The 24,497-nt window shown below is 49.0% G+C and overlaps 1 protein-coding gene across 3 annotated transcripts in view; it reads left to right on the top strand.

Annotated features, from left to right (window-relative positions):
* Window positions 1-16,523: 16,523 nt before the first annotated feature.
* LOC306826952 (uncharacterized protein) overlaps window positions 16,524-24,497 on the top strand; it is an 8,656-nt gene continuing 682 nt past the window's right edge. Inside the window, exons 1-4 of one of the 3 annotated variants that reach the window (XR_013779549.1) lie at window positions 16,524-16,611; window positions 21,379-21,488; window positions 24,179-24,347; window positions 24,460-24,497. The exon at window positions 24,460-24,497 is cut by the window's right edge and continues 682 nt beyond it. Coding sequence is in view for 1 of the 3 variants with exons in the window: in XM_079348538.1 (XP_079204664.1) it covers window positions 23,325-24,087; window positions 24,179-24,347; window positions 24,460-24,497 (970 nt within the window). In the remaining 2 variants the exon portion in view is untranslated. Of the gene's footprint in view, window positions 16,612-21,378; window positions 21,489-22,638; window positions 22,855-23,002; window positions 23,143-23,281; window positions 24,088-24,178; window positions 24,348-24,459 lie in introns of those variants that run through there. The other 2 variants (XR_013779550.1, XM_079348538.1) reach the window with 2 other exon arrangements.

Raw genomic sequence — 24,497 nt, 5'->3', positions numbered from 1 at the left:
CCCAGGCGGACTCACTCTGTGATTATCTCCGCCCATGGAGCACTCTGCAGCCGGCACAGGCTGCGCGCACGGCCGCTGATATCATCCAGAGCCCCAGGCGGATTCACTCTGTGATTATCTCCGCCCATGGAGCACTCTGCAGCCGGCACAGGCTGCGCGCACGGCCGCTGATATCATCCAGAGCCCCAGGCGGACTCACTCTGTGAGTATCTCCGCCCATGGAGCACTCTGCAGCCGGCACAGGCTGCGCGCACGGCCGCTGATATCATCCAGAGCACCAGGCGGACTCACTCTGTGATTATCTCCGCCCATGGCGCACTATGCAGCGTGCAGAGGCTGCGCGCACGGCCGCTGATATCATCCAGAGCCCCAGGCGGACTCACTCTGTGATTATCTCCGCCCATGGCGCACTATGCAGCTGGCACAGGCAGCGCGCACGGCCGCTGATATCATCCAGAGCACCAGGCGGACTCACTCTGTGATTATCTACGCCCATGTCGCACTATGCAGCGGGCAGAGGCAGCGCATACGCACCGCCGGCGCGCGCACACAGCCAGGCTTGTGCCACACATTACGCAGAGATAGAGGTGTGTTGTGCAGGTAGTTTTCCCGACGCACGGCCGGCGCACATGGCCGGTTATTACGCGCGGATGGAGGTCTGATGTGCTCAACTCTCAACTCAACTCAACTTTATTTATAAAGCGCTTTTAAACAGCCATGGCTGTGACAAAGTGCTGTACATACATGAGCACAAACATAAAACATAAGTAAAACACTAACAGGGTTAACACAATAAAAACAATAAAAACAATAAAACACTAAAACAAGAACAGAGTCTCATGCTGGGTTAAAAGCCAAAGAATAAAAATGTGTTTTAAGATGAGTTTTAAAAATGGACAGTGAGGGGGCGTGTCTTATATGGAGAGGGAGGTCGTTCCAGAGTTTGGGACCGGCAAAAGAAAAAGCCCTATCCCCTCTGAGCTTCCGCTTGCACCTCGGTACCTCCAGGAGCAGCTGGTCAGCTGACCTGAGGCACCGGGCAGGAGCGTAGGGATGGAGCAGCTCAGAGAGGTAAGGTGGGGCGAGGCCATTTAAAGATTTAAAAACAAATAAAAGAATCTTAAAATGAACTCTAAAATGCACAGGCAGCCAGTGGAGGGAGGCCAGAATTGGGGTAATGTGCTCCCTCTTTCGTGCTCCGGTTAGGAGGCGAGCAGCAGCATTCTGGACTAAGTGGAGCCGAGCGAGGGAGGACTGGCTGACTCCGAAGTACAGTGTGTTGCAGTAATCCAGCCGAGATGTGACGAAGGCGTGGATTACCGTTTCAAAGTTCTTTTGTGAAATAAAAGGCTTCACCTTTGCCAGCCGCCTTAAGTGAAAGAAGCTGGACTTAACAGCTGCACCAATTTGCCGATCCAATTTAAAATCGTTGTCCATTTTAAAACCCAGGTTTGAGACCGTCGGCTTCAAAAAGTGTGCCAAAGGGCCCAAGTCAACAGTGGGGGTTTTAACAGAGCCACTCGGGCCAAACACCATCACTTCCGTTTTGTTGTCGTTAAATTTTAAAAAGTTCAACGACATCCAGGACTTGATGTCTTCAAGACATGACAGCAGTGGATCCAGACAAAAGGCATCTTTCTTTTTCAGTGGCACATAAATCTGACTATCGTCAGCATAACAATGAAAACAGATACCATGCTTTCTCAGGATGGAACCCAGGGGAAGCAGATACAAAGAGAAAAGCAGGGGTCCTAGAATTGAACCCTGTGGGACCCCATATGACAGCGGAGCAGAGCGGGACTCAGAAGCACCAAGGCTTACGCACATTGTTCTATCTGCAAGATAAGATTTAAACCAGTCCAGGGCGCTACCACAAACGCCCACTAGGTGCTGCAACCTGGACACTAAGATCTTGTGGTCCACAGTATCAAATGCCGCAGTTAGATCCAGCAAGACAAGGATCACATAGTCTCCGGAATCATTCGCCAAGAGGATGTCATTGAACACTTTTAATAAAGCTGACTCCGTGCTATGTCGTGTTTTAAAACCAGACTGAAAGACCTCCAGGACATCATGCTCATCCAGGAAGGACTTCAGCTGAGCATGGACAACTTTCTCCAGGATTTTGGAAATAAAAGGCAGCTTTGAGATAGGTCTGTAATTGGCTAAAACACTACGATCAAGGCCAGGTTTCTTAAGCAGGGGCTGCACCACAGCGTGTTTAAAACTTTGGGGGACAACACCAGAAGACAGACTGCTGTTAATAATGGTCAGAACCGACTGCCCTATACTAGGGAAAACCTCTTTAAAAAAGTGAGGCGGGACAGTGTCATCGGGAGAGCCTGATGGCTTAATCTGGCCAACCACATCCTCTAAAGCCTTCAGAGACACAGGCTCAAACAACTCAAACACAGCAGAGCAAGGAACAGGATCAGATGGGTCAGAAGCAGGAGGAGCAATGAGAGCCCTTGCAGTAGCAACCTTATCAATGAAAAAATAAAGGAAGTTATTGCACATTTCTGGGGTTTCCTCTGTGCACACAGGCTGAGGGGGATCAAGAACAGATTCAATGGTTTTAAATAACACACGTGGGTTGTGAGAATTTGACTCAATAATGTTAGACAGGTGCTCTCTTCTGGCCTCTTTAACAGTGCTCTGGTAGAAGTGCCAGCAGTCCTTTAGGATTTGGTGAGAAACCTGCAGCCTGTCCTTCCTCCACCTGCGTTCAGCTTTGCGGCACTCCTGTCTAGCTGCGCGAGTTCTCACATTGAACCACGGCTCAGGTTTAGCTTTGGGCTGCACAGTTTTTAATGGAGCCACAGAGTCCAGTATGGTTCGGCAGGAGGAGTGAAACCAAGAACTGAGCTCATCCGTGTCTGCAGATGTCAAGGAAGAGGGGACACAGAGGTGGTTGAAGGCAGCAGAGAACTGACCGGCAGTGACAGGGTTAAAAATCCGACGGCTGCGAGCAGGAGCGCCAGATTTAACTGTAGTACAGGAGAAAGCAGCTTCAAACAATACAGGCAAATGATCGGAAAACACATTGTCACAGATTTCCACGTTTGACACAGGCAAGCCATGACAGAGGAGGAGGTCTAACGTGTGTCCATGATCGTGTGTGGGACCAGACACGCACTGCTCCAAATTAAAAGAGTCAATAAGGCTTAAAAAGTCCTTCACCAACGGTTTATCAGGACAGCACACGTGAATATTAAAATCCCCCACAAGGAGGACATGGTCATACTTCGGCATAATTTCAGCCAGAAGATCGGAGAAGTCGCTTAAAAAGTCTTTATTGTATTTGGGCGGTCGGTAGATGACGGCACACAGCACCGGATCGGAACGACCCACCTCGAATAAATGTGCTTCAAAGCTGGAAGATGAGGATGAAACAGTGCGCTGCTTACATTTAAAGTCATTTTTATAAACAGTCGCCATTCCTCCACCACGACCCGACGACCGCGGGGAGTTAAAATAAGAACAGCCGGGAGGGAGAAGTTCGATCAGAGGGCTGCACTCACCGGCACCGATCCAAGTCTCTGTCACACAGAGGAAATCCAGACCATTCGAGTTAAAGAAATCCTTCAGGATAAAAGTTTTGTTCACCAGTGATCTGGCGTTCACCAGGCCAAACCTGGCGGGAGCCGGGGACTTAGATTCGGCGGATCGGGGAGCCCGTGGCAGCATCTTCAGGAGCCGGGGGTTCACACCGCGCCTAGAGAGCCGGGGAGGGCACGGGCGGCGGGGCCGGAGTCCCTCAAACGAGCCAGCGACAGGTACAAGGCAGGCGTCAATGGGATCCAGGAAACGACGGGGCACAACGAAATGATCGATTAATCCACGTCCTGTCCGGGAAATGGATGAAGATCGTGCCAGCCGGACTTTCAGCTTCACCAGCCGGCCGCCGCGTTTGCCGCGGCGACGGGAACGCTTCCGCCGAGCAGGTGGAGCCAAGGCCCGGTACAGGTGAGTCGGGATCCCCGCCAGTAGCGGGGGCACAGTTCTCTGTCCACTATGCTCAAATGCACCTAAATCTCCGATATTATGTCGAAGATCCAAAAGAGACGGGCGATCATACACCAGCAGAGACTCTATCTGAGTAGTGCCGAGGGTTAGAAACAACAGAGACATCAAACATTGTAGGGGCAGCAGCAGCAGGCAGCCAGCAACACACAGCAGCGCTGGCAGTTTTGCCGGCGCACAGAGCCAGTTATTACGCGAGGATGGAGGTGTGATGTGCGGGCAGTTTTCCCGACGCACGGCCGGCGCCCAGAGCCAGTTATTACCCCGAGATGGAGGTGTGATGTGCGGGCAGGTTTCCCGACGCACCGCCGGAGCACAGAGCCAGTTATTACGCGAGGATGGAGGTCTGATGTGCTGGCTTTTTACCCCGACAAGCTTTATCCTCTGTTTTTGCCCAGGGATGCAGCTTCCCCAGGAGGACTTTTTATTTTATCTTATACTGCCCCCTGGAGCCCTCCAAGGCCTTTGTTTTAGCCCGAAATGAGGCTATTTTCGGCCGAGGCGTAATGCCAGCAAACGTCCACTAGATGGCGGCATTGCCTCGCTGAAGTTTGACAGAGATATGGAGCCTGGACTCTTTGTTTTGATTCCTGCAGCTTGCTACAGCATGTGTTTTAGCCAGGCACGGCCCCCTGTCATTGCACTGTATTCTTTTAATTTTTAAGCCACCACCAGCCCCCCAAAGCCTTGTTTTTTTTCTCTCACACACACACACACACACACACACACACACACACACACACACACACACACACACACACACACAGAAGCAAGAGGCCGCCTTGTGTTTTAGCCAGGATTTGAGCTCTCGTGAGGGGTCACTAAGGTCCCCGGCAGAGACCCAGAACCAATAGGGGGGCCCACTCCTTTAAGCCTCCCAGGTGACGAGCTCTCATGAGCGGGCAATCATGGTCACAAGGATGCCCAGGACCAGAGGGGACCTCTAATTTAATCTACCCAGGTGAATTGAGCTCTCATACGGGCACACTTTCTCTGCCAGGGACACCCAGGACCAGGTGGGGCACACTCTGACCCTGCCCAGTTCTGCAGGCCTCACAGGCAGCTGCAGAGTGACCTTTTGACCTGGAGGACCAGGAGGGACAGCTCTCTGACACTCTGCCCAGGTGTTGAGCTCTCGTGAGGGGCCCACTGTTTCCACCACAGACACCCAGGACCAGGGGGGGCACCTCTCCTTTAATGTTACCCAGGTTTGGAGCTCTCATAAGCGGACACTGTTTCTCCCACAGACACCCAGAACCAGGGGGGGATTCTCTCCTTTAATATTACCCAGGTATTGAGCTCTCCAAATGGGCACTAATGTCCCCAGCAGAGACCCAGCAGCAGTAAGGGGAGCTCTCCTTTAATCCTACCCAGGTGTGGAGGCCTCACAGGCAGCTGCAGAGTGACCTTTTGACCTGGAGGACCAGGAGGGAGCGCTCTCTGACACTCTGCCCAGGTGTTGAGCTCTCGTGAGGGGCCCACTGTTTCTCCCACAGACACCCAGGACCAAGGGGGGCTCCTCTCCTTTAATATTACCCAGGTTTTGAGCTCTCCAAATGGGCACTAATGTCCCCAGCAGAGACCCAGCAGCAGTAGGGGGAGCTCTCCTTTAATCTCCCCAAGTTCTGCAGGCCTCACAGGCAGCTGCAGAGTGACCTTTGACCTAGTGGACCAGGAGGGAGAGCTCTCTGAAACTCTGCCCAGCTGTGGAGCTCTCATAAGCGGACACTGTTTCTCCCACAGACACCCAGGACCATGGGGGGCATCTGTCCTTTAATGTTACCCAGGTGTGGAGGCCTCACAGGCAGCTGCAGAGTGACCTTTGACCCTGAGCACCAGGAGGGAGAGCTCTCTGACACTCTGCCCAGGTGTGGAGCTCTCGTGAGGGGCACACTGTTTCTCCCACAGACACCCAGGACCAGGGGGGGCACCTCTCCTTTAATGTTACCCAGGTGTGGAGGCCTCACAGGCAGCTGCAGAGTGACCTTTGACCCTGAGCACCAGGAGGGAGAGCTCTCTGACACTCTGCCCAGGTGTTGAGCTCTCGTGAGGGGCCACTATTGTCCCCCTATCGGACAAACTCTCCCCCACTAACCTCCGTGGTTTCAACGGGCCTGCACGTTATTTTCAACCGCTATTTAAGCACCCTGACGCGGGCATGAGCAGCCCACACTCCCGCTGACAACCCCCGTGACTTCAGCGGACCTCCACGTTATTTTCAACCGCTGTTTGAGCACCCTGACGCGGGCATGAGCAGCCCACACTCCCACTGACAACCCCGGTGACTTCAGGGGACCTCCACGTTATGTTCAACCGCTATTTAAGCACCCTGGAGAGGGCATGATTAGACCACACTCCCGCTGACAACCCCCGTGACTTCAGCGGACCTCCACGTTATGTTCAACCGCTATTTGAGCACCCTGGAGAGGGCATGATTAGACCACACTCCCACTGACAACCCCGGTGACTTCAGGGGACCTCCACGTTATGTTCAACCGCTATTTGAGCACCCTGGAGAGGGCACGAGCAGCCCACACTCCCGCTGACAACCCCCGTGACTTCAGCGGACCTCCACGTGATTTTAAACCGCTATTTGAGCACCCTTCGCGGGCATGAGCAGCCCACACTCCCGCTGGTAACCTCCGTGACTTCAGCGGACCTCCACGTTATGTTCAACAGATATTTAAGCACCCTGGAGAGGGCACGAGCAGCCCACACTCCCCCTGACAACCCCCGTGACTTCAGGGGACCTCCACGTTATGTTCAACCGCTATTTGAGCACCCTGCAGCGGGCAGAGGCCGCGCGCACGGCCGCTGATATCATCCAGAGCACCATGCGGACTCACTCTGTGATTATCTCCGCCCATGGCGCACTATGCAGCGTGCAGAGGCCGAGCGCACTGCCACTGATATCATTCAGAGCACGAGGCGGACTCACTCTGTGATTATCTACGCCCATGTCGAACTATGCAGCGGGCAGAGGCAGCGCGCACGGCCGCTGATATCATCCAGAGCACCAGGCGGACTCACTCTGTGATTATCTCCGCCCACGTCGCTTTATGCAGCGGGCAGAGGCAGCGGGCAGAGGCAGCGTGCACGCACCGCCGGCGCGCGCACACAGCCAGGCTTGTGCCACACATTACGCAGAGATAGAGGTGTGATGTGCAGGTAGTTTTCCCGACGCACGGCCGGCGCACAGGGCCAGTTATTACACGCGGATGGAGGTCTGATGTGCTGGCAGTTTTGCCGGCGCACAGAGCCAGTTATTACGCGAGGATGGAGGTGTTATGTGCGGGCAGTTTTCCCAACGCACGGCCGGCGCACAGAGCCAGTTATTACCCCGAGATGGAGGTGTGATGTGCGGGCAGGTTTCCCGACGCACCGCCGGCGCACAGAGCTAGTTATTACGCGAGGATGGAGGTCTGATGTGCTGGCTTTTTACCCCGACAAGCTTTATCCTCTGTTTTTGCCCAGGGATGCAGCTTCCCCAGGAGGACTTTTTATTTTATCTTATACTGCCCCCTGGAGCCCAGTCACGGTCTTTATTTTAGCCAGAGATGAGGCTAGTTGAGGCGGACTATATTGTTTTATTTCCTGCCGCCCCCAGCAGCCAGCCACAGTCTTTATTTTAGGCAGGTACGGCCCCCTTTCATTGGACTGCATTGTTTTATTTTTTTAAGCCACCACCAGCCCCCCAAGGCCTTTGTTTTAGCCCGAAATGAGGCTATTTTCGGCCGAGGCGTAATGCCAGCAAACGTCCACTAGATGGCGGCATTGCCTCGCTGAAGTTTGACAGAGATATGGAGCCTGGACTCTTTGTTTTGATTCCTGCAGCTTGCTACAGCATGTGTTTTAGCCAGGCACGGCCCCCCTGTCATTGCACTGTATTCTTTTATTTTTTAAGCCACCACCAGCCCCCCAAAGCCTTGTTTTTTTTTTCTCTCACACACACACACACACACACACACACACACACACACACAGAAGCAAGAGGCCGCCTTGTGTTTTAGCCAGGATTTGAGCTCTCGTGAGGGGTCACTAAGGTCCCCGGCAGAGACCCAGAACCAATAGGGGGGCCCACTCCTTTAAGCCTCCCAGGTGACGAGCTCTCATGAGCGGGCAATCATGGTCACAAGGATGCCCAGGACCAAGAGGGGGACCTCTAATTTAATCTACCCAGGTGAAGTGAGCTCTCATACGGGCACACTTTCTCTGCCAGGGACACCCAGGACCAGGTGGGGCACACTCTGACCCTGCCCAGTTCTGCAGGCCTCACAGGCAGCTGCAGAGTGACCTTTTGACCTGGAGGACCAGGAGGGACAGCTCTCTGACACTCTGCCCAGGTGTTGAGCTCTCGTGAGGGGCCCACTGTTTCCACCACAGACACCCAGGACCAGGGGGGGCACCTCTCCTTTAATGTTACCCAGGTTTGGAGCTCTCATAAGCGGACACTGTTTCTCCCACAGACACCCAGAACCAGGGGGGGATTCTCTCCTTTAATATTACCCAGGTTTTGAGCTCTCCAAATGGGCACTAATGTCCCCAGCAGAGACCCAGCAGCAGTAAGGGGAGCTCTCCTTTAATCCTACCCAGGTGTGGAGGCCTCACAGGCAGCTGCAGAGTGACCTTTTGACCTGGAGGACCAGGAGGGAGCGCTCTCTGACACTCTGCCCAGGTGTTGAGCTCTCGTGAGGGGCCCACTGTTTCACCCACAGACACCCAGGACCAAGGGGGGCTCCTCTCCTTTAATATTACCCAGGTTTTGAGCTCTCCAAATGGGCACTAATGTCCCCAGCAGAGACCCAGCAGCAGTAGGGGGAGCTCTCCTTTAATCTCCCCAAGTTCTGCAGGCCTCACAGGCAGCTGCAGAGTGACCTTTGACCTAGTGGACCAGGAGGGAGAGCTCTCTGAAACTCTGCCCAGCTGTGGAGCTCTCATAAGCGGACACTGTTTCTCCCACAGACACCCAGGACCATGGGGGGCACCTGTCCTTTAATGTTACCCAGGTGTGGAGGCCTCACAGGCAGCTGCAGAGTGACCTTTGACCCTGAGCACCAGGAGGGAGAGCTCTCTGACACTCTGCCCAGGTGTGGAGCTCTCGTGAGGGGCACACTGTTTCTCCCACAGACACCCAGGACCAGGGGGGGCACCTCTCCTTTAATGTTACCCAGGTGTGGAGGCCTCACAGGCATCTGCAGAGTGACCTTTGACCCTGAGCACCAGGAGGGAGAGCTCTCTGACACTCTGCCCAGGTGTGGAGCACTAATAAGCGGACAATGTTTCTCCCACAGACACCCAGAACCAGGGGGGCACCTCTCCTTTAATCCTACCCAGGTGTGGAGCTCTCGTGAGGGGCCACTAGTGTCCCCAGCAGAGACCCAGCAGCAGGTGGGGGGAGCTCTCCTTTAATCCTACCCAGTTCTGCAGGCCTAACAGGCAGCTGCAGAGTGACCTTTGACCTGCAGCACCAGGAGGGAGAGCTCTCTGACACACTACTCAGGTGTGGAGCTCTCCAAGGGGGCCACAAATGTCCCCAGCAGAGACCCAGCACCAGGAGGGAGAGCTCTCTGACACTCTACCCAGGTTTGGAGCTCTCATAAGCGGACACTGTTTCTCCCACAGACACCCAGAACCAGGGGGGGGCTCCTCTCCTTTAATATTACCCAGGTTTTGAGCTCTCCAAATGGGCACTAATGTCCCCAGCAGAGACCCAGCAGCAGGAGGGGGAGCTCTCCTTTAATCCTACCCAGGTGTGGAGGCCTCACAGGCAGCTGCAGAGTGACATTTTGACCTGGAGGACCAGGAGGGAGCGCTCTCTGACACTCTGCCCAGGTGTTGAGCTCTCGTGAGGGGCCACTAATGTCCCCCTATCGGACAAACTCTCCCCCACTAACCTCCGTGGTTTCAACGGGCCTGCACGTTATTTTCAACCGCTATTTAAGCACCCTGGAGAGGGCATGAGCAGCCCACACTCCCCCTGACAACCCACGTGACTTCAGGGGACCTCCACGTTATGTTCAACCGCTATTTGAGCACCCTGGAGAGGGCACGAGCAGCCCACACTCCCGCTGACAACCCCCGTGACTTCAGCAGACCTCCACTTGATTTTATACCGCTATTTGAGCACCCTTCGCGAGCATGAGCAGCCCACACTCCCGCTGGTAAACTCCGGGACTTCAGCGGACCTCCACGTTATGTTCAACAGATATTTAAGCACCCTGGAGAGGGCACGAGCAGCCCACACTCCCCCTGACAACCCCCGTGACTTCAGGGGACCTCCACGTTATGTTCAACCGCTATTTGAGCACCCTGCAGCGGGCACAGGCCGCGCGCACTGCCACTGATATCATCCAGAGCACCAGGCGGACTCACTCTGTGATTATCTCCGCCCATGGCGCACTATGCAGCGGGCAGAGGCTGCACGCACGGCCGCTGATATCATCCAGAGCACCAGGCGGACTCACTCTGTGATTATCTACGCCCATGTCGCACTATGCAGCGGGCAGAGGCAGCGCGCACGGCCACTGATATCATCCAGAGCACCAGGCGGACTCACTCTGTGATTATCTCCGCCCATGGCGCACTATGCAGCGGGCACAGGCTGCGCGCACGGCCGCTGATATCATCCAGAGCACCAGGCGGACTCACTCTGTGATTATCTCCGCCCATGGCGCACTATGCAGCGGGCAGAGGCAGCGCGCCCGCACCGCCGGCGCGCGCACACAGCCAGGCTTGTGCCACACATTACGCAGAGATAGAGGTGTGATGTGCAGGTAGTTTTCCCGACGCACGGCCGGCGCACATGGCCGGTTATTACGCGAGGATGGAGGTCTTATGTGCTGGCAGTTTTGCCGGCGCACAGAGCCAGTTATGACGCGAGGATGGAGGTGTGATGTGCGGGCAGGTTTCCCGACGCACCGCCGGCGCACAGAGCCAGTTATTACGCGGGGATGGAGGTCTTATGTGCTGGCAGTTTTGCCGGCGCACAGAGCCAGTTATGACGCGAGGATGGAGGTGTGATGTGCGGGCAGTTTTCCCGACGCACCGCCGGCGCACAGAGCCAGTTATGACGCGAGGATGGAGGTGTGATGTGCGGGCAGTTTTCCCGACGCACAGCCGGCGCACAGGGCCAGTTATTACGCGGGGATGGAGGTCTGATGTGCTGGCTTTTTACCCCGACAAGCTTTATCCTCTGTTTTTGCCCAGGGATGCAGCTTCCCCAGGAGGACTTTTTATTTTATCTTATACTGCCCCCTGGAGCCCAGTCACGGTCTTTATTTTAGCCAGAGATGAGGCTAGTTGAGGCGGACTATATTGTTTTATTTCCTGCCGTCCCCAGCAGCCAGCCACAGTCTTTATTTTAGGCAGGCACGGGCCCCCTGTCATTGCACTGTATTCTTTTAATTTTTAAGCCACCACCAGCCCCCCAAGGCCTTTGTTTTAGCCCGAAATGAGGCTATTTTCGGCCGAGGCGTAATGCCAGCAAACGTCCACTAGATGGCGGTATTGCCTCGCTGAAATTTGACCGAGATATGGAGCTTTGAACGGCGGACTTTTTCTTTTGATTCCTGCAGCTTGCTACAGCCTGTGTTTTAGCCAGGCACGGGCCCCCTGTCATTGCACTGTATTCTTTTATTTTTTTAAGCCACCACCAGCCCCCCAAGGCCTGTGTTTTAGCCCGAAATGAGGCTATTTACTGTGCATGTGTTTGATGTGTCTGCAATAAAGCTGCTGCTGGTGTTGATGTTGATGTGATCTCCTCTCTCTCTCTCTCTCTCTCTCTCTCTCTCTCTCTCTCTCTCTCTCTTTCTCTCTCTCTCTCTCTCTCTCACACACACACACACACACACACACACACACACACACACACACACACACACACACACACACACACACACACACACACACACACAGCCAGGCTTGTGCCACACATTACACGGTGATGGAGGTCTGATGTGCGGGCAGGTTTCCCGACGCACGGCCGGCGCACAGGGCCAGCTATTACGCGGGGAAGGAGGTGCGACGTGCGGGCAGGTTTCCCGACGCACCGCTGGCGCACAGGGCCAGCTATTACGCGGGGATGGAGGTGCGACGTGCGGGCAGGTTTCCCGACGCACCGCTGGCGCACAGGGCCAGCTATTACGCGGGGATGGAGGTGCGATGTGCGGGCAGGTTTCCCGACGCACGGCCGGCGCACAGGGCCAACTATTACGCGGGGATGGAGGTGCGATGTGCGGGCAGCTTTCCCGACGCACGGCCGGCGTAAAGAGCCAGTTATTACGCGGAGATGGAGGTCTGATGTGCTGGCTTTTTACCCCGACAAGGTGACAGCTTTAGCCTCTGTTTTTGCCCAGGGATGCAGCTTCCCCGGGAGGACTTTTTATTTTATCTTATACCGCCCCCTGGAGCCCAGCCACAGTCTTTATTTTAGCCAGGCACGGCCCCCCTGTCATTGCACTGTATTCTTTTAATTTTTAAGCCACCACCAGCCCCCCAAGGCCTCTGTTTTAGCCCGAAATTAGGCTATTTGCGGCCGAGGTGTAATCCCAGCGAACGTCCACCAGATGGCGGGTATGCCTCGCTGAAGTTTGACAGAGATATGGAGCCTGGACTCTTTGTTTTGATTCCTGCAGCTTGCTACAGCATGTGTTTTAGCCAGGCACGGCCCCCTGTCATTGCACTGTATTCTTTTAATTTTTAAGCCACCACCAGCCCCCCAAGGCCTTTGTTTTAGTCCGAAATGAGGCTATTTGATGTGCATGTGTTTGATGTGTCTGCAATAAAGCTGGTGCTGGTGTTGATGTGATCTCTCTCTCTTTCTCACTCACTCCCACTCTCTCTCTCACTCACTCACGCTCTCTCTCTCTCTCTCTCTCTCTCTCTCTCTCTCTCTCTCTCACACACACACACACACACACACACACACACACACACACACACACACACACACACACAGACAGCCAGGCTTGTGCCACACATTACACGGTGATGGAGGTCTGATGTGCTCACAGTTTTGCCGGCGCACAGAGCCAGTTATTACGCGGGGATGGAATTCTGATGTGCTGGCCTTTTACCCCGACAAGCTTTAGCCTCTGTTTTTGCCCCGGGATGCAGCTTCCCCAGGAGGACTTTTTATTTTATCTTATTCTGCCCCCTGGAGCCCAGTCACAGTCTTTATTTTAGCCAGAGATGAGTCGAGTTGAGGCGGACTATATTGTTTTATTTCCTGCCGCCCCCAGCAGCCAGCCACAGTCTTTATTTTAGCCAGGCACGGCCCCCTTTGATTGGACTGTATTCTTTTATTTTTTTAAGCCACCACCAGGCCCCCAAGGCCTTTGTTTTAGCCCGAAATGACGCTATTTGCGGCCGAGGTGTAATCCCAGCGAACGTCCACCAGATGGCGGGTATGCCTCGCTGAAGTTTGACAGAGATATGGAGCCTGGACTCTTTCTTTTGATTCCTGCAGCTTGCTACAGCATGTGTTTTAGCCAGGCACGGCCCCCCTGTCATTGCACTGTATTCTTTTATTTTTTAAGCCACCACCAGCCCCCCAAGGCCTCTATTTTAGCCCGAAATGAGGCTATTTGCTGTGCATGTGTTTGATGTGTCTGCAATAAAGCTGGTGCTGGTGTTGATGTGATCTCTCTCTCTTTCTCACTCACTCCCACTCTCTCTCTCACTCACTCACTCTCTCTCTCTCTCTCTCTCTCTCTCTCTCTCTCTCTCTCTCTCTCTCTCTCTCTCTCTCTCTCACACACACACACACACACACACACACACACACACACACACACACACACACACAGACAGCCAGGCTTGTGCCACACATTACGTGGTGATGGAGGTCTGATGTGCAGGCAGGTTTCCCGACGCACGGCCGGCGCACAGGGCCAGTTATTACGCGGGGATGGAGGTCTGATGTGCAGGCAGGTTTCCCGACGCACGGCCGGCGCACAGGGCCAGTTATTACGCGGAGATGGAGGTGCGACGTGCGGGCAGGTTTCCGACGCACGGCCGGCGCACAGGGCCAGCTATTACGCGGGGATGGAGGTGCGACGTGCGGGCAGGTTTCCCGACGCACGGCCGGCGCACAGGGCCAGCTATTACGCGGGGATGGAGGTGCGACGTGCGGGCAGGTTTCCCGACGCACGGCCGGCGCACAGGGCCAACTATGACGCGGGGATGGAGGTCTGATGTGCTGGCTTTTTACCCCGACAAGGTGACAGCTTTAGCCTCTGTTTTTGCCCAGGGATGCAGCTTCCCCAGGAGGACTTTTTATTTTATCTTATACCGCCCCCTGGAGCCCAGTCACAGTCGTTATTTTAGCCAGAGATGAGGCGAGTTGAGGCGGACTATATTGTTTTATTTCCCCGGGAGGACTTTTTATTTTATCTTATACTGCCCCCTGGAGCCCAGCCACAGTCTTTATTTTAGCCAGGCACGGCCCTCCTGTCATTGCACTGTATTCTTTTAATTTTTAAGCCACCACCAGCCCCCCAAGGCCTCTGTTTTAGCCCGAAATGAGGCTATTTGCGGCCGAGGTGTAATCCCAGCGAACGTCCACCAGATGGCGGGTATGCCTCGCTGAAGTTTGACAGAGATATGGAGCCTGGACTCTTTGTTTTGATTCCTGCAGCTTGCTACAGCATGTGTTTCAGCCAGGCACGGCCCCCTGTCATTGCACTGTATTCTTTTATTTTTTTAAGCCACCACCAGCCCCCCAAGGCCTTTGTTTTAGTCCGAAATGAGGCTATTTGCTGTGCATGTGTTTGATGTGTCTGCAATAAAGCTGGTGCTGGTGTTGATGTGATCTCTCTCTCTTTCTCTCTCACTCCCACTCTCTCTCTCACTCACTCACTCTCTCTCACTCTCTCTCTCTCTCTCTCTCTCTCTCTCTCTCTCTCTCTCTCTCTCTCACACACACACACACACACACACACACACACACACACATACACACACACACACACACACACACACATACACACACACACACACACACACACACACATACACACACACACACACACACACACACACACACACACACACACACACACATACACACACACACACACACACACACACATACACACACACACACACACCCAGAAGCAAGAGGCCTCCTTGTGTTTTAGCCAGGATTTGAGCTCTCGTGAGGGGTCACTAAGGTCCCCGGCAGAGACCCAGAACCAATAGGGGGGCCCACTCCTTTAAGCCTCCCAGGGGACGAGCTCTCGTGAGCCGGCAATCATGGTCACAAGGATGCCCAGGACCAGAGGGGACCTCTAATTTAATCTACCCAGGTGAAGTGAGCTCTCATACGGGCACACTTTCTCTGACCTTTTGACCTGGAGGACCAGGAGGGACAGCTCTCTGACACTCTGCCCAGGTGTTGAGCTCTCGTGAGGGGCCCACTGTCTCTCCCACAGACACCCAGGACCAGGGGGGGCACCTCTCCTTTAATGTTACCCAGGTTTGGAGCTCTCATAAGCGGACACTGTTTCTCCCACAGACACCCAGAACCAGGGGGGGGCTCCTCTCCTTTAATATTACCCAGGTTTTGAGCTCTCCAAATGGGCACTAATGTCCCCAGCAGAGACCCAGCAGCAGTAGGGGGAGCTCTCCTTTAATCCTACCCACACTGTAAGAAATGTTCGTAAATTTTGCGGTGAAAAACTGTCAATCGTGACAGTAAAAATCTGTAAATCTCAAAAACAGTTTGATACTGTTTATATAACACAGAATCACCGTAAATAAGGTAATCAGGAAAAAACTGTGTTTTTTACATTTTTTCTCTTGAAAAAATACGTTTCCCTACTCTTGCACAGTTTTTTTTAATGGAAAAATTCCGTAATATGTATAACATTCAATACTGTGATTTTTGCATTTATTTCTTGAAAAGAATACAATATTTCACAGTTAAATGTATGTACTGTTGTGCTGATCACTGAAACATACTGTAATATTTATAACAGGTCACACTACAGTTTTTACATTCATTTCTCATAAAGAATACAACTACTATTGTACTATACTATTGTGCTGATAACCGAACAACTCAAACTGAAAACTTTATTTTTAATTTTTAACTTTATTTAGATTATTTCTCTGTTGTTACAATGCTAATTGTCATTGTTTTTCATATGGTTGAAGAGCCTGTTTATTTCCCTTTACAATGAATTATATTAACAATATCTATCCTAAGACAACAGTTTGCCTTTAAATGTTTTAAAATGTTGTTTAAATTCATATCTTGAAGAATAACTCTCATATGAACTTTTGTATTATATATATATATACACACACACACACACACACACACACATTTGTTTTAAAACATTAATCTGATCTATCTATCTAAACTGAGTAGAAGTCGTATGCCCCCCTACAGTTCGTTCGGCAGACTGTGCATTCTTTGATAGCGCGCCTGAAATTCAAAACGGGCCAATCAGCGCATCGCATCTGACGCATCATACGTTAACCTCTGACACACTCCGGTTCACGGTCTTCACCAGAGGAGCAGCTTTCATCAGCGTCTGGACTTTTTTATGATTTCCAGCCAAAGCCTGTCGTCAGTACACCTCGGTAAGTACAGCAAAACCAATTAAAGAGACCGAGTGAATTATTAGCAATCGTTTAATCAGTTTGACTGCTTTAAAAAAAATGCGCTGTGTTAGCATCAAGCTAAAGCGGGTCCGTCTGTGCTGAAGCTTCCGGTTAGCTAACTACGCTGCTCGTGTTGTGGATATGTGTGTTTTTGACTGTTGAATATGTATTCCTGTAATGTATGTGGAGAAAACGTTACGTCTGTAAAAGCCTATGTTTTACATTGCAAACTGCACCGCAATGAACCCCGACGTGTTTTCAAATGTGTTGGAACCATAGACTGTAAAAATAATGGACGGGACAAGGTCCCCTGTGAAGTGAAGCTTTTTTTTTTAGATCGCCCCCTACTGACTGGCTGCAGTATAGGTCATAAACCCCGCCTCCTCAATGATAACAGACGGGACTTGGGTCAAACTGTTAAGTTAAAATACTCGTCACATAATTTTTTTCCAGACCTAAACTCTGCTGTGATCATTAGATATTATCACCCTACATGGTGTTCAAGTGCTCATTTTTCTGTGAAGTTTGTTTTAAATAAGTTATTTGAGGTTAAAAAACGGGATTTTACGTCATACATGGCGATGATTGACAGCCGTGGATCTTGCGTAGAGCTCTTGGTAAATAAGCAGTTACGTCGTGAAGTGAAGCCGGGACGACATGGAGCTTTTCTGTTCAGTTTTTTCGTGTTTTTTGAGCTGGTGAAAGCTGTTTTTTCTGCAGTAAACTAATGTCACGGACCTGTGGACTCTAAGGGAGCTTTGCAGTTTTTACAGTAAGTAATAAAGTTTGATTTATGTTTCATTGCTTAAAGCGCTATGAGCGAGCTAACATATTAGCAGTCTAAGCTAGGTTAGTTATCAGGCATGATTTATCTTTTTATTTTACTTTTTAATATGAGCAAACCTAAGAACTGACATGATATGTTTCTTGATATTGTTATATCGTTGTTGTGAGTGAAATTGTATTTAAAACCAAAACATGGTAATTAAAATCAGCTCATAGATGGCGTTCATTGACTGTACAGTTATGTTTCAGTAAATAATAAATAGGTCTGGTAAGGTTTTTAAAAAAGTATCAAGGACAAAAACAAAGCTAAATACTATAAATCTGTCCTGTATAATTACTGATGTGTACATGTTTACAGTCTGTGTAAAGAGTGTGTTATACAGACATTAACATGTCACCATGCAGCCTGATATTTATAATACTGTATAATGAGGGAGAATATTTCTCTAGATATCAGGATCAAACTAAAGTAAGCTCTGATTTAACTTCTGTCTGATTTAAGAGACTGACAGAAACGTGAACACAAACAATCAGCGGTGGTGTAATATAATATTAACCGAGCATCATACTGCTTAAATCTGTCAAATATTCAGCATGAGCTTACACACACAGTACCAATCCAATAATCACAAGTTGATCATGTTGTACATTTAATAACGCTTATTAATAAATGGTGTTATAACTTCACAAAACCTGACACAGACTACAAAACAGGCTGCTTGCGATGGTGGTTAGGAGGAGACAGACAGGCTCAATAAAAGAATGCATAATGATCACGTTTCTCCCAAAATTATATATTAATGTTTTTTATTTTGCATCTATAATCATTAATGAAGATTTTATGTCTTTTAATAGGTATTTCCCTGTTTTCACCAACATATTATACATTAAACTGAGGATTTCCTTTTTCTCATGTTCTCTCTCTCTCTCTCTCTTCCAGCTCGTCCTCGGAGGATTGCAGGACCTGACCACTGCTTCTCTTACCAGGGCGTTTGGTCTGATCTTACACTGGACGGCGGTCTGATGTGAAACAGTGGGCCGAGTGTCGCGCCTCAGCCACAGAGGACGCAGCTCGCACATCCTGAGCAATGTTTGACTATTCATTCAAAAGATGAACGGAAGAAAAGAGAGGCTGTTTAATACTGAGGTTTTTCTTATAAGCCACATTTTGTTTTTGTTATTTTTAGATTAATCTGCTTTAACTTTAAAATACTGTTCACTCATTTGCCTCTTTCAAACCTGTATAACCCACAAAAACCTTAAATACTACATTCATCTAACTGAACAACCAAGTGAAAGAAAGTAGCTTAAAATACCACACTATGTTTTTAAGCACAATCTGTATTTGTTAAAGTTACAAGACTAGTGTTACATTTCACGTGATTGAATAAAATATAATAATGTAATTGCCTTCTCAGTCGTGTCTGTATCATACCACTGTCTTTATGTGCATGCTGTCTTTAACACTAACCTGCATTAAATGTTCAGTACTCGAGTGTTGAAGTACTTTTAAAGCTATTTGTTTCCCAGCTGTGACTTCTGTCATTGCCCTACAAGAACATGAGACATTCTATGTTTTTACAGCTTAAAACAGGAGAGAAAAGGTTTAAATCAATAAATACTTTATTTGATTTATAACACATAGTGTGAATGATGGTTCAGTTATAAAAGTGAGGAGGCTACTGGTTTGAATCCCTGTCTGACAGGAGTCTCTCTGTGAGGAGTTTGCATGCTCTCTTCCTTCCACAGTCCAAAGGTGTTCACCCAGAGGAGAACAAAGTAAGGGAGACCATCAGGTGAGCTGGCAGGGGTATCTGTATCAGCCATCTTTCTTCTTCCTTGTGTCTAAAATGAGGATGATAATAAAAAACAATGAGATAAACATGTTAGACAAGGAAAAGAACCAGAGAAAAGGTCCATACAAACAGAAACCTTAATGAAACAGATTCATTTACCAACTCCACAGTTATGCACAGAAACACATATACTCTGTAAATGTACATAGAACTGAAGTAACTACTGACAGCAGATATGACTTTAGTACTATGTGCACCACTACTTTCTATCATATAACATATTTTCACCAGCATATGTTCGATCTGTACACAGCTTATGTTGCTAACTTAGCTAAAAATAGTTTTAGTTCGTTTTTTGCCAAAAATAAAAGGTTTAATAACCCACACAGTTAAAGAAGATAGATAGATAGATAGATAGATAGATAGATAGACAGACAGATAGATAGATCCTGAGGGAAATTCAAGGCATCCAGTAGCAATAAACAAGACATACAGGACACGGAAAAACGTTTAAATTCAATAATTAATATAAAAAGTGTGATTTTCTTAATTTCTGAATGAACTACGTTTAGATATTTGACTTGAAATATATGGTGGTTTTGTACTCACGTTTATGGTCGGTAGATGAATTTCTCTCAGTAAAGATTCTTAAGTTCTTGGCGTAGCTGGGCTGCGTAAGCTATCAGAGCGGTACGCAAAGTGGGCGGGGCGTGTTGCCAGTGCTCCTCCCGCCGGACCCCACTGCGCAGACTCTGGTTGCAAAATTCCAAGATGACAGCGCCCATGAGGGCCGTAAAAAAGCTTCACGAACGTAGAACGGAAACAGCTACAGTCCACACCCACTGGTTGGAACAAGTTGTAAGCAGGTGTTTTCTGGATATACCGCGTTAAAGTCGCACTTCTATCGTCACCAACAGTTACTCAGGATACGACTTTAGCGCCATTAAAATGCACCATCTCACTTTGTGAACGCCAGTGTGAGGGAACTAAATCGTTGGTCGCTCACTTAAAGGAGCACATAGCAGAAGGGCGTCATGTAGCTTGCCCAGTGAGAGGATGCAAAAATGTGTTCACTGCAAAAACGTCCTTTACCTCTCACATGTCCAGAAAGCACAGACATTGGTCAGAGAATGTGATTTGTCCATCAACCAAAGATACACAGTGTGAGAGTCCCACTACAAGTGCTAGCACACAGGGAGCTGCCAGCATGTCAGATGCTGAAAACATTATTGGGGATGGGTCTAATTTCAGTGACCTGTATCTGAGAAATATATGTATGTTTTACATAAAACTGCAGGGACAGCATCTTCTTCCAGTGTCTACCATTCAAAACATTGTTGAAGAAATACAGAATATACACGAGTTGGGACAGACATATACTTTGAATCAACTTAACTTACTTCTAAAAGATATGTCAGCTTCAGATGAAGACATTGTAAAAATCTGTGACACAATTAAACAATCTGACTTGTTTACAGCTTGCCACAGAGGGCCCATGAGAACTGCTTACTCAAGGGCCCAGAGCTTTAAAGACATGTTCAAATATGTGGAGCCCAAAAAAGTGTTGTTGGGCAGAGATGAGAACAGGACAGAGAGGTATGCCTATTATATTCCTGTGCTAGACACTTTAAAGGGTATGCTGGAGTCTGGTTTTTGGCAGGGCCTCATGTCAGTGGATCCTAATGATGTTTCCAAAACAGATGTTCTCTCTGACAGTTGTGATGGTAAGGTGTTTATGTCAAACACATTTTTTCAGGAAAACCCAAACTGTCTCAAGCTGGTTTTATACCAGGATGCGTTCGAAGTTGTGAACCCATTAGGTTCTGCAAAAAAGAAGCACAAGGTTTTGGCTGTGTACTTCTCTCTACTCAACATGCCCCCCCATGTGCGATCAAATGTTGACCACATGCAGCTGGTTTTATTGTGTAGAGAGAAAGATTTTAAGGAGTTTGGCCATGCCAAGGTTTTTTCTGAACTGCTTACTGATCTGAAACAACTGGAGGAAAATGGGATAACAATAGGAGATGAACCTGTAGTAAAGGGAGCTCTCTACTGCATTGCTGGAGACAACCTGGGCTCTCACGCAATTGGTGGTTTTACAGAAAATTTCAGTTCTTCCGAGTACTTCTGCAGATATTGTCTGATTTCTCGAATTGAATTTCAGGGTGCTGATCCTAACATCTGTGGACTGGAGCGGACTCCAGAAATATACAGATCTGCCATTGAACAGCTGGAGAAGGAGGATTCGCCACAAGTACAAGGGATAAAGTTCAGGTCGGTATTTAATACTTTGCAAAACTTTGATGTTTGTTCACCTGGCCTGCCTCCCTGTCTCGGTCATGACATCTTTGAGGGTGTCCTCTCGTATGATGTTGCTATTTGCCTCAAATACTTCATCAACAAAAAGAAATGGTTCACCTACACAATTTTGAACAGGCGAATCAAGCAGTTTGAATACAAAGCAACAGATGCTTGTTCCAAACCTTGTGAGGTCAGTCCTCAAACACTAAAACTGAGTGGACATGCTGTCCAAAACTGGAACTTCTTGAGACTGTTGCCTCTTATAATTGGAGACAAAGTGCAGGACCCCCAAGATAGTGTGTGGCAGTTAATTTTGCAGCTTAAGGACATTGTTGACCTGATTTGTGCTCAGCAAATTTCCATAGCTCAGGTCGCTTATCTGGATGTACTCATCCAAGAATATTTGGAAACCAGGAAGACACTATTTCCAGATATCAACTTGAGACCTAAACATCATTATTTGCGGCATTATTCAGGACTGATCCTGAAATTTGGCCCACTCATCAGGCTATGGACTATGCGGTTTGAGAGCAAACACAGTTATTTCAAAAGATGTACAAGGCATCTGAAGAATTTCAAAAATCTGTGTTTGACTCTTTCAGAGAGGCATCAGATGTTTCAGGCCTTTCTTTCTGCTGGGTCAGTAAGTCCTCCAGCCTTGCAAATAAAAGACAGCTCACCATTTTACTCAGAGCTTTACAGTGAGCAAGTTAAAGGCACAGTCCTCCATTTTGGCTTCACTGAAAGAAATACAACAATTCATGTTAACGTGCAGTATAATGGGATCATTTACAAGAAGGGCCAATTTGTTGTCACTAAGAATGATGATTCCATCGAGTTTGGTGAAATCATCCTCATTCTTGTGAAAGATGAATTTGCACTTCATTTTCTCATGAGAGTGCATGATGGGGAATTTCTTTCACACTACCACATGTACACTGTAAAAAAGGACACTGGAAGATTAGAATGCAGACTTGTTAGTGACCTGGTTGACATGTGGCCTTTATCATATTACATACAAAACAGAAACCAGATTGTCCCACTGAAGCACAGTCTCTTTTCACACTAAGTGCTTTAATTACAGTGGGCCATATGCTAAATTCTCTTGTCTGTGTCTTAACAGATATGGCTCAGTCACAGATGCCAGAGAAGCTGTGTGATGCTGTAGCAGCAGTGCTACCGGATCTTCCTGATTGCATTGTCAAGACAGTAGAAGATACTTTGAAGGCACTTGGTGCCGATACAACAGCTGATTTAGTGTACATTACAGAGGGAGACTTGCTGCCAGTATTAAGGCCAATACAAGCCAGACGACTGGTTGCTGCCTGGGCCCAAAATGGTGAGTTTGAGTGGGCCATGAGTGGGAAAAGTTTGGGAACCACTCAACAAATTATCTAGAAATTTATAAGTATGTTACATTCTGTTACAGAGGAGAAAAACATTCAAGGTATAATGCTTTCAAATGTTTTTTTGTTGTACTTTTACAGACTCATCCACTCCAACTCCAGCCCCGGCATGTTCCTCTCCAGTGTCTCTCCTTTCCTCTCCTTCTCCATCCTCAGTCACTGCCTCACCAGCATCATCCACAGCTACATCATCACCTTCAGGCAACTGTTATGCACTTGCACCAAACTGGGTAGACAATTTTCAGATACCATGGCAGAAGCTCCCTGAAGAGTTGGTACAGAGTTTGGAAAGACAGAAAGGCCAAGTGCCCGACTACGACGAGAAATGGTGAGGACTGTGGTCTCTGAGATGATGATTTGTAAGAATCCAACCAAACACAACACCACAGAGATAGCAAAAAGGATGGTGGCCAGGTATCCAAAGTCTCTTCAAGATGTGATTGATGGTGATGTTATTGGACTTGGATACCATTCCCTGGTAAAGCAGCTCCAGTCAAGAGTTGAAAATGTCAAACGACCTGACACACCAAAGATAAAGAAACGCAAAGTAGCATCAGATGATGACACCGATGAAATAACTGCTGAACAAAGAGCAAGTGTTCAGGACACGTATGGCTGTGTCAACTGGGAGCCGAAACATTTGCCACTCCCTGAGACTGTGGAGAGTCAGCTAGAAAAAAAAGAACAAATGAAGATGTTTGATGAGATGAACTACAATTCAGATGCTGTGAAAGAATTAATCAAGTCCACCTATTTCACACAGCGCAAAGAGATCAATAAAGGTGCAAGCATCCAGAAATTATGCCAGGAATGGCCATTTTTGTTTAAGGAAGTTGGTATGGCAGCACACTTCCAGGAACTGACTGGCATTAGTTTGATCGAGTCCTTCCTTGCCAATGTGGACAAAAAGGGGGCACGTCTGCTAAACTTCTTCAAACGTGTTGATGCACATAAACGCAAACAAGTTCTGGATGCTCTTCTCAAGCAGGAAACTGAAAGAGGTCAGTCCACTGGTTGTTCAGAAGAAATCATACAGATGGTGCTTCTTTTACTGGCTCATTTTGATGAGAAAGAAGAGCATCTGTTCCATTTCGTTGAGAAGACAAGCCTTGCTGAGGAGGTTCAGATGAAGGATGTTCCACCAACACCCTGCCTTATTGTGTGTGGTAAGTAAACTGAACCAAACCTGTAAGAAATAAGTACCACTGGATTTGTATTTATGGCTGATATTGAAGCTCTTGTCTCTTGTATTTTTAGGGTCCTCCTGCTTTGCCGCTGAGACATTTATGTTGAGCATCGACCAAGAGATTGTCAACAACCACATCACTTCCTTCACATCTGCCATCTGCCTGATGTTTGGCAGTTACTACTGCTTCAACATACACTACCCAGTGGAACTACGGTCTACACTGGAGTTCCTCCAACGGTAAAATTTCTTTCTTTTTATAATATTAGAAAATACACTGCATTTGATGACCCATCTGATGTTTTCTTTCTTTCTTTCTTTCCTTCCTTCCTTCCTTCCTTCCTTCTTAAAGGTGTTTCTTTTCAATAAATCCTGAGAAAGGCACCAAAG

The sequence above is a fragment of the Symphodus melops genome (genome assembly GCF_947650265.1).
Source record: "Symphodus melops genome assembly, chromosome: 7".
Classification (NCBI taxonomy): domain Eukaryota; kingdom Metazoa; phylum Chordata; class Actinopteri; order Labriformes; family Labridae; genus Symphodus; species Symphodus melops.
The sequence above is the reverse complement of the archived record's forward strand: the minus strand, read 5'-3'. Positions and strand labels throughout refer to the sequence as shown.